The following is a 12,551-nucleotide window of genomic DNA, read 5'->3' on the forward strand; positions in this document are numbered from 1 at the left end:
TCCCAAGGGCGTGACGCCATGGCTGGTAGCCTGAATCCCCACAAAGTACAGCTGTTGGTTATTGTTGCTTTATTGTGGTGATGCCTGCAGATGGTATCGGCAGGTTTTCACCGTTGCACTCGTTGAGGCACGGCGCAGACGACGCCAAGCCTCACGTCTCTGGTCTCTGGACATGAGGAGGAGGAGGAGGGTGGGGGGGGGATCTCGGCAGGCTCGCTGCACTGACAGGAAACACAGATCACAGAGCTTTTAGAGTTTGGACAAGCGAGCTCGGGAACCCCTCTGAGCGCGGGATGGATTCTGCTATAAGAGTCTCGTGGATCTCCACGGAGATCAGCTGGAGCATCCGTCTCTTCTGACAGCTTCAAAGTCTACTGAGAGCGTTGACAGAATGCAATCATGTTTTTCTTTATTCTTTCTTTTTTTTTTGCTCATTTTTACACTTTTTTTGTATTTTGTGTATAATAGCCTTTGGTGCCTCAAGCTTTTATTCATTCCTTTATCAGAAATGTACAACTTTATATCATATTTTGTGTAATAAGAATGGTGTTTTTAATTTCAGAAGGTTTCAGAGAGTACGTTTGAACAGACACATCGTGCACTGTTTTAACAGGAATTAGCATTTAGCATACAGCAAACCTGTTTTTTTTGTACAAAAACATCCAGTATTGTTGCAGATATGCTATTTTTTTTATTCTGGAAGTGTTTTATGAGATATTATTTGTACAGTTTATTGTCAGTCCATCGCATGTTTATTACTTATATTTGCCTAAAGCCTTGTTTCAGGGTTCAGGATTGTTTTGCCACTGACAGGTTAGCGGTCAGATTTAGCTGAACACAAAGCAGCTGGTTATTCAGATGTGTCCACCACAATGTTTAATGTTCATTATGTAGAAGGTAACAGTGTCATCTATCATGTTTTGTCTTAAATATATCCAGTGTTTGGAGGGCTCAGTGTGGAAGCTAACATTTTGAGTGAGCATTTTAACATTTGACATTTTTGAATGTGTGGCACACACACTCACTCTAATTATAAGATAAGATAAGATCCCAGTGGTGAAGCTAGCTGGCAGCTAGCAGCTAAAAAGTTCTCAAAAGTTTGTTTTTGGACATGTTGCTATGTATGAAAAACTATTGGATACAGATAATCGGTCAAAAATATACTACAAATCAGGCTTGTTGTTTTTTCCAATTTGCTTAGCAAGCTAGCTACTATGCTAACAGTGCTAAGGCTAATTGGCAGCAGTTTGACTTGTGTTCAACAAAATTTTAAAATGAATAATGCCGACTTAGCCCCAAACACTGTATATATATTTACATATATATAGAAAAAAACATATTGCAGTGTAAGAAAAGCTCAATTTAAAAACCATCTTCCATTAATCATCCAACAGGTGGCCAGTTATGTCACATTCCTTCACAGATGGAGCAAAAAACTAACATTTATTCATCCTTTCATATTTCCTATGTTCACGTTGCCTTTTGACATAGTAGCTGCTATGCAAGGCGATGCCATTTTGATTTGGACATGTAAAAATATGCACGATTTACTGTGAGAGCCGATGTGAAACACCAACAATTTGTTGTGACGTGGCAGCAGCCGCTGCGGGTGGTTAGCTTTCTGCTGTGATCGCACACTTCATCTCATCATCTGCACACACTATAACGGTGCTCATCTGACAGCAGGTCCACAGCATGTGCTCTGCTGGCGGCAACAACTACACAACAGGTTTCTTTATTGTTGTTGGGAGTTTTATATGTAACATTTGTCTCAGTATTTGACATTATTTATTTTTCTATCATTTCTTAAATGAAGGCATTGTGTGTGTGTTTTTTGGATCTAAACAGCATTCCTTTCTGTTTTTGGGCTTCTGATGATGCTGACGCAGTAACAGTGTGAAGAACGTTTTACACAGTGTGTGTTCACTGTCATCTGCTTTTATTTAATTTACTACACGTCAGACAGAGAACTATGACAACAGAGCACTGATGCCAATGCAGTTCAAATATGGCCGCCTTCTCTCTCTCTCTGTCTCTCTGTCTCTTTGCATTGAATGTAGTTTGATATATGTATAGTGGATTATTAATGTACTGTTGACATGTGTGCTCATTTGACATAAAGTGCAATTTATACTTTGGTTAATGTGCGTAGCATCCAATGAGCTGATTGGTCAGTCATGCTACCCTGTGTACCACTATGGAAACATATGTAAACATACAATCTGAATTTACATGATGTTTTGCTTCAAACTCTCCCTTCACCATATATATATATATATTTGAAGCATTATTTCCATTACTTTATTATTTACTACTCGTGTTTTGATTTCCAGCCTTTGTTACAGTATTTCTCTCACAAGGTGCTGTATCTTTAGCATGTGCAGCTATTTTTTTAATAGATTTTTTAAAATTTTGATTGATTTTTTTGTTTGATTGTTGTGTTTCTTGTTTTTTTTCTTGGAAGTGCCAAACATTTGTTTCCATGTCAGTATTAACTAGTGAGGAGCTCCACATTGAGTCACTGATGTGTTTATTTGTCACAACCCCCCCCCGATCAGTGCTGATGTAGGAACATTAGGACACAGCTCTCAGCACTGCAGCCTTACTCAAATAAGTCCATTAAGTCCAAAAACACCATGCAGACTGTAGCAAAAAATAAAAAATATACGAAGCAAAACCCACCATGTGGCTTATCTGAGTTATGATTGAAGTCCGGGGTATATGGTATGTGTTGGGTTTCTGTTGTCTGCATTTGTATTACTACTTTTTTTTTGTACCCACTCGAGTGACGTTTCTTTGAAGATCCTCGTGTTCACACACTATATTTCATATGACTGTACTGTTGGAGCCAAATAAAATACAGTCTTTCATATTCACCATTAAACAGACTCAGCGTCCCTTTCTGTAAATTCTGACATCACAGAAGAATTCATTCAGACAAAAACTGATACTGCACAAAAAGTGTAAATAGTTATGAAACAAAGGGATACAATACAATATGCCCAGTGTGCAATCAATACATTAATAAATAAAAAGTGACATGCACTGGAAACAAAACAACAATAGTTTGTTTTTAAATACATTTATGCATAAAAGCCTTTGACCCATAGTGTACAATAACCTTGACCTATGATAGTAGTTCATTTATTTATATTATAAATAAATGTTATATTATTGTTATATAATTATTATAAATGTATATAATTAAAATAAATTATATATAATAATATAACACTTATTAATTTAAAATATATATAAATAAATGTATATTATTATGTTCATATTGTATATTATATTTATTTTAATATACATTAATTTACATTTTTTGGTTTCCTGTAGCCTACTTGTATAAAATAATCTGTATTGATTCATTACATTTCTAAAAATGCCAAATATGATAATATACCATATGAAAGGTCTGAGGCTGGAATAATACCATAAGATTATAAGGAGCACAGGCTGTTTGATGTTAATGTAGAAAAGTAGTATACAGCTGAAGGATGATCAATATGACTTGTGTATATATATATATATATATATATATATATATATATATATATATATATATATATATATATATATATATATATAATGCTTAAAATGTGATAAAGACGACAAATATGGCTGCTTTGCTTCTTGTGTGTCAGCCTGTCACTATGGTAACAGCCCTGCCTGCCATGTTAAACTCAGAGGAGACCTCAAAAACCACTCCAACTTTTAGAGCGTGGCGTGCAGAAACGATTTGGAATTAGAAAATTCTGAATACAAGTTTGATATAGTGGCAGATGATGCCGAAATTGGTTAATAATATTTGAAAAACTATCTTTTTTTTAAAAAAAAAAAAAAAAAAACTCCCGGAATGTCACATTTTGATAGTTCAATGTATGCTGAAGATATGCTGCGCCAAAAAATGTACGGAAGAATAAGAAATAGAGACGATAGATGAAAGAGGGTGAAGAACAACTAATAATGTTGTTTTAGTTCATGCTATATATAATATTTTTTACATTTTTTTACAGTGTATTTGTACCTTTAAGACATTTTTAAGTTGCTCACATTCAAAAGCCCAAAAGTTGTGCTCAAATGTCAGCAGTTGTTTTCCTGTTGCACAGACCTAATAATAATTCTACATGTAAAAAACTTTCGCGCTTTTTGGCATCTTTGGCTTTCCATACCCTGGGCAACACAGCGAGGGCTGCGCGAGCGGCGGTCCCTCTGCGGTGCGACACACGCGCGTGTGTATAAAGCCGGCTTATTATGTAGGCTCGAGCAGATGTTCTTTCAGCTGGACAGCGACAAGATGTCTGCTGCAAGGTTGGACAAGAAGAAGACGCTGGACTTGAGAAAGAAGCACATTGGGTAAGAAAAGTGACTTTCTGCTCTCATGTTACGCCACAAAGTTTCACACAATGTTTTTTTAATGCACTACATTTTAAACAAAGTGTACTTCATGCTAACTTTCTAAACGCAGCTATGGCGTCGGCGTTTATTGTTTACCGAATTTGTAAACACATTCATGACATGTTTCACTGATAATTATTTTACTTGTTTGCAGCTTAAAAAAATGCCATAAGTATTCATTATATAGCCTACTGTGGACGGCCTACTTTTATTGAATGAACCATCACACATAGTATTTGATTAGCTCACCACTGTACAATACATTTTTTTGTGGTTTTCTGCAGGCCATCTTGCAAGATTTTCTTCAGCCATGACCCCATCAAGATAGTTCAAGCAAAAGGCCAGTACATGTATGATGAAACGGGACAGCGATACCTGGACTGCATCAACAATGTGGCTCACGGTAAACATACAAACATACATATATACATACAAGTATACATACATGCACAGACAGAGAACATGCCCTTTACGTGACTAAACTGACTAAACCTGGTAAAGCACATTCTGCACTCCTTCATTCCATGCTCTAATGACATGCATGTAAAATCAGCTGATTTGTGATATGAACAGTCCTTTCCTGTGGCCGTTCTTTCCTCTAGTGGGACACTGTCATTCGGACGTGGTGAAGGCTGGAGCTCAGCAGATGGAACTACTCAACACCAACTCACGTTTCTTGCATGACAACCTCGTGCAGTATGCCCAGAAGCTGCAGGCCACCCTGCCTGACAAGCTGTCAGTGTGCTACTTTGTCAACTCTGGGTGCGTTCATGTGTTTTTTGTTTTGTTTTGTTTTTACAACAAAAACGAGATTAGTCAGACATGTTGTTTACTTGGATGTAGATCGAGGAAAGTTAAGTGGAGACACACCTCAGATAATGAGAGACTCACTTAAGGATGCAGTTGCTTTGATTTATGTTACAGTGCCTCTGAAAAGTCTTCACAGCGCTATACTTTTTCACATTTTCTTGTGTTACAGCCTTATTCCGAAATGGATTAAATTCATTTACTATAATACCTCATAATTAATAATAAAAGAAAAGTTTGTTTGAAACTTTTCTCAAACACAGTGTTTGCCATGACACTCAAAAGTTCCAGTGCATCCTGTTTCCACTCATCATGCTTCATGTTTCCACGACTTGATTAGAGTCTGCCTGTGGTAAGTTCAGTGGACATGATTTGGAAAGGCACACACCTGTCTATATAAGGTCCTATAGTGAAAGAGCACAAACCAAGTCATGAAGTCCAAGGAATTGTCTGTAGACCTCCGAGACATGATTATATCAAGGCACAGATCTGGGGGAAAAAAGAAAGACAGAAAAAATTCTGCATCATTGAAGGTCCCAATGAGCACAGTGGTGTCCATCATCTGTAAGTGGAAGGACTCTGGAACCACTAGGACTCTTCCTAGAGTTGGCTCTAGTCAGTTCATGCCAATCAGAGCAATTGCAGTAGAAGGGCCTTAGTTAGGTGAGGTGACAAAGAACCGGATGGTCATTTTGACAGAGCTCCAGCGTTGCTGTGTGGAGAGAGGAGAACGTTCCAGAAGGACAACTGTGTCTGTAGCACTCCGCAAAACAGGCCTGTCTGTCCAGACGGAAGCCACTCAGTAAAACGGAATGTGACAGCCAACCTGCAGTTTACCAAAAGGCACCTGAGAGACTCTCAGACCATGAGAAACAACTCTGGTCTGATGAAACAAATATTGATCACTTTGGCCTGAATGCCAAGTGTCATGTCTGGAGGAAACCAGACACCGCTCATTAACTACCTAATACCATCCCTACAGTGAAGCATGGTGGTGGCAGCATCATGATGTGGGGATGTTTTTTGGTAGCAGCAACTTGGAGACGAGTCAGGGTCGAAGGAAAGACGACTGTAGCAATGTACAGAAACATACTCGATGTTAACCTGCTCCAGAGCGCTCTGGAACTTGGACTGGGGCGATGATTCATCTTTGAACAGGACAACGACCCGAAGCACACACAGCCCCGATAACAAAGCAGTGGTTTCAGGAAAACTCTGGGAATGACCTTGAGTTACCCAGCCAGAGCCCAGACATAAACCCCACTGAACATATCTGGAGAGATCTGAAAATGGCTGTGCTCCAACCTGATGGAGCTTGAGGTTCTGCAAAGAGACACAAGAAAGTGTAGCACTGTGAACACTTTCCAGATGCTGCTTTACCTGAACTGTAGCCTGAGCTGAACTGTACAGGAGCAGTAAACATTTATGGAGAAGCAGAAAAGGCTGTAAAGCATTATATCTATAAGATAGAGTAGAATGCTACACAGGAATCAAAAAAGGTTAGTAGAGGTACAGCCTTTATTGGGAATGTCTGGACTTCTAGACAAAAAGAAATATAATGTGTCTTTTCAGTGCTATTAGCTTCCTTCTACCTGTGGACTTGGAAGACCTTATTCATCAAAAAAAACGTCTGGCATGGTTACTTATTGACACTCCTTGCTGCAGTTATGTAGCAGGGACAGGAATTATCAGGTTCAGGGCTGTAATGTTGCAGATAATGATAATATTGAGTAATGTACTCAATATCAGACGGTATTTATCAGCCACAGGGGAATACATGCTTGGAAATAAGTTATAAACATGACAAGGCAGAGGTGTCGTGAAGGCTTGTTTAACAGTACAACAGTCTTTTGCATTTTGCTGCACATGCATATCTGAGCATTAACTCGTAATATATTTATGTATTTACCGTTTATATATTGGTGTTAACCTCATGTGCCTTATCAGTGGGAACTGAAACTGCCAGCTGATGGACATGCAAGTCAGACTTCAGCTGTGTGTTTTGTGGTGACTGAGTAACTCAGAGTAACCCTTGCCCCTCTGAACTTCAGCTCTGAAGCCAACGACCTGGCACTCCGACTGGCATGGCAATATACCGGCCACAAAGATATCATCACGTTGGAAAAGTGAGCGCTGCATAGCTCCGCCTTCACACATCCATGTTTTAATAGTTGCATGTTTAAATTTAAAGAACTGATTTGATCCCTGCCCTGGTTTGTCTTTGTCCGCAGTGCGTACCACGGCCACGTCTCATCGCTCATTGACATCAGTCCTTATAAGTTCCACCAGCTGTCAGACGCAGAGAGGAATCAATTTGTCCATGTGGTGAGTGTTTTTTCTCTCCGTGCCTGCCTGCCTGCACACTATTAAAACACCATGACTCAACTTGCTCTGCTGGCTTTTGGCAGGCTACTGAGTGCTCGGCACACACGTGTGTGTGTGGGTAGAGGAGAAAAACAGTAACAAGCAGGAGAGTAAAATACTTTTCAGTCAGACAGAGCTGAAAGACAGGTTAAGAACCAGACATCCCTAGAATCCACAAATTACTCGTATCCGTGTGAATGAAGATTCTCAGTCATGCAGGTTATTTCAGTCAAACAGTTAAAGGAATGTAACTGGACTTGTAGAGGTGATGAAGCTGCTTGGAGAAGCAGTGAAACATCTTAAAAAAACTCTACAAGTCCAGTTACCTTGCTTCAACCTTCTGAACTTACTCAAGGACACACGTTGTTAAGATGTTAAAGGATGTTTTGTAATAAAGCTAAACAGGATGTTTATGTGCTGATTCACTGGCATCAAAAATGACAGATAACCATGACTTTCATAGTGTTTAAATGAATGACAAATGTCAGGTACATACAGAGTGTCCTCCTCTGCTCTTTGCTGACAGCTTGAGGGATGGTGAGCTCTAGTTGCAAGTGTAAGGCACCATGGTTCTGTCTTGTATATTTTATTCATGATCATCGACACCTTAGAATCTAGCTGTGGGTTAGATATTTGTAACCAAAGAACATTTCACCCTAGATAATTGTTGTTTACTGGCAGCTCAATAAACAGTCTGTTTATCACATATTTTACCTAAACACGGACAGAAAAATGCAACCAGATAGATCAATGTAAATTATAACCATGCCCTGAGAAACGGTTATATATGCAGCATGGCCTGTTCTCCAAAAATACAACAATTAAGAACTCAGCACAACCATGTAATAATCTTTATTAATATTGTCGGCTTCCCTTACCATAATGCTACAGTGGTTGTTCAGTCAATGGAGTTTTCGAAATGTTATACTGTGACAGGAAAAGACGTTTACTGACTGTAAATCTGCTTCTGTAATCATCGCTGTCTCTACAGGCTCCAAGCCCAGATGTGTACAGAGGCAAATACAGAGCTGACCACCCTGATCCTGCCACAGCATATGCAGATGAAGTCAAAGGGATAATAGACAAAGCCCACGAGAAAGGCGGCAAGGTACAGTTTGTGTCTAAAATACCCATAGGATTTGAATGAAAGACATGCTGTAAAATATTTAGATGATTGCCGGAACTGTGAGCACACACCCAGGCTTTTTATAGCAACACTCATTTAGTTTTCCATCTATCCTTTTTCCCCCCCCTTTTCTCCTCTTTCACTTTTTCTCCTGCCTCTCAGGTTCAGGCCAAGGGCTTACAGGGTCAAATCCCTTTTAATGTCCCTATCTGAGGGTATGTCCGTGTCTCCAGTGGCCAGAAGGACTAGTAGTAGCAGTAGAAGTTCAGCCCAGAGATTATACAGAATGTCTTTGGAATTTTAAAGGAGGAAACCACGATACTGTGTATTCTTTTGTTTTGATTTTACACCGCTGTGTTGCTCTTCTTGTTCTTGTTCTTGTTCTGATCCACAGGACAAAGATACCAGGACGCCTCCTCTTCTTTTTGCAGTTTATCAGTCTGGCCTCAGGTGGATAGATGTGATATGTTTTTTTTCTCTTGTGCAGATTGCTGCTTTTATTGCCGAGTCACTGCAGAGTTGTGGCGGTCAGGTCATTCCCCCTGCAGGTTACTTCCAGCAAGTAGCAGAGTATGTACCATTCATGTCCACACAACTTCATTTGTAAGGTCAGGAGTGGAATTCAGAGTATTTTACACATGTACAGGATTCACATGTTTTGCACGTGAATGCTTGAGGCAATGAACAGACACTCCTAGAAGTATATTAAGAATGTGGGTCTGACATTCTGAGTGCTTGAGCTCACCTCTGTACATTTACAGACATGTCCGCAAGGCAGGGGGCATTTTTATCTCTGATGAGGTCCAAGTGGGCTTCGGGCGGGTTGGCACCCACTTCTGGGCCTTTCAGCTCCAAGGAGAGGACTTTGTGCCAGACATTGTCACCATGGGGAAACCTATTGGCAACGGCCACCCCATGTCATGTGTGGTCACAACCAGGGAGGTGGCAGAGGCCTTCATGTCCTCCGGAATGGAGTACTTCAACACAGTAAGAGCAGTTCAGAGAATAATAAGGGATCCGTTTTAAAATGATTTGCTTTTCATGATCACGATGAAATCACACAGCAAGATTGCAGAGAGCACACACAGTCGTCTCTGCTTTGCTTCCCAAGTTGACCAGAAATGGCACTGACCTGACCTCATCCTTGACATGATGTTCTTGCCCATATTTGCCGAGCGTATCGACGCATCTGTTTTCCACATTATGTGGAAAAATAGTTCCATCGAAGCCAGTTTTTTTTCCTCATTGACAGTCTCAGATTGCAGTTGTTTCCTGGGAAAGAACGCTCTCAGTCAGTGTGTAGTTTCATACTGAATGTCTTATTCTGTTGTCAAGAATAAAAACAATTATTAAATGTGTAACATGTCACATTTACATTATGAGTGTAATCTTTCCTTTGTTTTGCTCATGAATTTCTCAGTTCGGTGGTAACCCGGTGTCATGTGCCATTGGCCTGGCTGTCCTAGATGTGATAGAGAAAGAGGATCTGCAGGGGAACGCACTGCGTGTGGGGGGATACCTGACGAGTCTGCTGGAAAAGCAGAAAGAGAAACACCTGCTGATCGGAGACATCAGGCAAGCAAACACAGACACAGGCACACAGATGACCTGGCTCTGCATCAGTGATTTCACAGTGAATCATTTGCACAGCAGATCAGTCAGTTTAGCATTGTATATGATTCTGTCACATATTTACTGTCTGAAAACTTGAGATATGTTTCACTAAGTCTTTGTGCGTCAGGGAACACTAAACCAAATGGTGTCACATCCTGCAGGGGGTGTGGCCTCTTCGTCGGGGTGGAACTTGTGCGGGATAGGTTGAAGCTCACTCCTGCCACAGCAGAGGCCCAAGAAGTCATATATCAGTAAGTAGAAGTGTAACAGGTCAGATTAAAATTGAATAATTAAAGACACACAACATTCTACTTTCTATTGTCCAGTGTTCCTAAAACTAAAGTTGTCTTCTGTTGTGAGTGGATAACAAAGAGTGATAATAAAAAAATGGCAGGTCTGCATTCTTGTCTGTGACAGAGCTGATAAAAGCTTCCTCCTCCATTTGTACTTATTTACATGAAACTATTGGAGAACTTTATGATGGTAGATGCCTATGTGGCTATATATATATATATATATATATATATATATATATATATATATATATATATATATATATATATATATATATATATATAGGATTCCACTTATATCATAAACTCAAACTCTGATTTGAGTCACTTGAGCTTGTTTGAACACAGCCAATGAATGCATGCATACAGTCCTCTGATGTGTGCCTTATGATGAAGGACAATGCTGATAATAACACTCATTACAACAGGCTTTTCTTGACATCAGAAATGTGGACTGGGGAAAAAGCGCAGGTGTAGTTAATAGCAGTAATTTACTTCAGAGGCAGAGTCATTGCTGTGAGATTCCTCCCACCTGTGATACGTCCAAATGTCTCACCTGCTCATTTCAGTGTGTGAAAAGCTACACCATGCAACATAATTGATATTTTTGTCCCAGGCTAAAGGAAGAGCACGTCCTCCTCAGTGCTGACGGACCTCACCGCAACGTGCTCAAATTTAAACCCCCCATGTGCTTTACTACAGAGGATGCTGATCTTGTGGTGGAGAAAATCGACCTCATTCTCACAGGTACTTCCACTCTACCCAGTGCTGAAAGCACCAGTAAAGGAGCTCTCAGTCACGTGTGTTGCTGTGTGTCTCTGTTTCTAGAACTGGAGAACGCGTTAGGCTTGAAGATGCACAGCATTTCCAACGTAGAGAAAGAAAGCAGCAAAAGAAAGGTGAGTGTCTGACCTCCTCGTCACACACAGAGGACATATTAATACAAAAAAATACTGTGCAAAGGACCAAATGTTTTTCTTTAATGTACATTTAAACTTCATGTTTTTTATCTTAAGCCTCCAATAGATGAAAATGGACACCAGCATGATGATGGTTTAGTACAAAGGAAAGGAAGTGGTCAAGCAGCTCCTCAACAAACCAAACAAAACAAACGCCTCAAGTCATGAACCCCTAAAGAGTCATACTAATGATATACTGTATATCTGTCAGATTGCAGTGTCTTCTCAGGTACTATTTTTTTAAATTACACTTTAAATCATGCCAGTTTTTCTGCGTAAAAAATCCACTTAATTGTGGAAGTTATTTTTAATTGAATTTGTTTTAACATTTACTTGAAATTTGTTAAAATCAACATGCAACACTGTCTTAATGTAAACTTAAGTTTTTAAGATACAGCATTACTGATTAAAGTTTAAACCAATTAAGCATTCAATAAAGTACTCCATGTGGTTTGTCTGGAAGAAAATCTAATTATGAAAACTAGCTCTGAGTGTACACCTGCACCATGTTTATTTCACTCGGCCTCAACCAAACATGGACTCTGTTTGACTAGTCTGCAATTATTTACCAATGTTCCCATGTGCCTTATTAACAGAATATGGCAGCCAAAAGCTGCAAGTCATACATGTGTGTTAAAAGACAAAATGGGGCATTACTACACAGAAAGAAGCTTTGCTGTCACTACATGAATTGTAGGTATTGTAGGTGCTTACTTTGTTGACTTTACTAAGTTACATTTAGTTAATAAAACATTCTAATGTAGAAAGTATTAAACTCATCAGCCTCGAGTAACCTTAACTAAAAACCTGTGAGTGATGAAGACCGATCCACAAGACACACGTCATGATTTGCACCATCAGTGAGGAGGGCTGTTAGGGTATACATGTGTACGTGTTAACATCAGAACAATACATGGTTTGGGTGGTCGTGTTAACCCCTCATCCTCACCTGATGTGGCCTTTGCGTTGTAGTTTTACATTCTACAC

General features: G+C 39.6%; 2 protein-coding genes across 8 annotated transcripts in view; both read left to right on the forward strand.

Moving 5' to 3' along the window:
• Positions 1–2,782, forward strand: part of col25a1 (collagen type XXV alpha 1 chain) — a 124,178-nt gene extending 121,396 nt beyond the window's left edge. For 5 of the 7 annotated variants that reach the window (XR_003672155.1, XR_003672154.1, XR_003672158.1 and 2 more), the window contains one exon: positions 8–80. Coding sequence is in view for 2 of the 7 variants with exons in the window: in XM_028429535.1 (XP_028285336.1) it covers positions 8–34 (27 nt within the window). In the remaining 5 variants the exon portion in view is untranslated. Of the gene's footprint in view, positions 1–7 lie in introns of all 7 variants that reach the window. The other 2 variants (XM_028429535.1, XM_028429531.1) reach the window with 1 other exon arrangement.
• A 1,416-nt stretch (positions 2,783–4,198) lies between these two features.
• etnppl (ethanolamine-phosphate phospho-lyase) lies at positions 4,199–11,998 on the forward strand. The gene is made up of 13 exons (XM_028429688.1): positions 4,199–4,359; positions 4,686–4,804; positions 5,004–5,163; positions 7,260–7,334; positions 7,440–7,533; positions 8,564–8,680; positions 9,186–9,268; positions 9,460–9,685; positions 10,119–10,273; positions 10,474–10,563; positions 11,222–11,352; positions 11,434–11,504; positions 11,622–11,998. The coding sequence occupies exons 1-13, from the start codon at positions 4,274–4,276 to the stop codon at positions 11,730–11,732; spliced, it is 1,518 nt and encodes a 505-aa protein (XP_028285489.1). The 5' UTR covers positions 4,199–4,273; the 3' UTR covers positions 11,733–11,998.
• The last annotated feature ends 553 nt before the right edge of the window (positions 11,999–12,551 follow it).

The sequence above is a fragment of the Parambassis ranga genome, chromosome 18 (assembly GCF_900634625.1).
Source record: "Parambassis ranga chromosome 18, fParRan2.1, whole genome shotgun sequence".
NCBI lineage: Eukaryota > Metazoa > Chordata > Actinopteri > Ambassidae > Parambassis > Parambassis ranga.

Bases quoted from the DNA above. Each gene is read 5' to 3' on its own strand.
- etnppl (XM_028429688.1), top strand. From the start codon at position 4,274: ATGTTCTTTCAGCTGGACAGCGACAAGATGTCTGCTGCAAGGTTGGAC. The intron at 10,274-10,473 runs GCAAGCAAACAC...CACATCCTGCAG, and splicing joins CTGCTGATCGGAGACATCAG to GGGGTGTGGCCTCTTCGTCG. The intron at 10,564-11,221 runs GTAAGTAGAAGT...TTTTTGTCCCAG, and splicing joins GCCCAAGAAGTCATATATCA to GCTAAAGGAAGAGCACGTCC.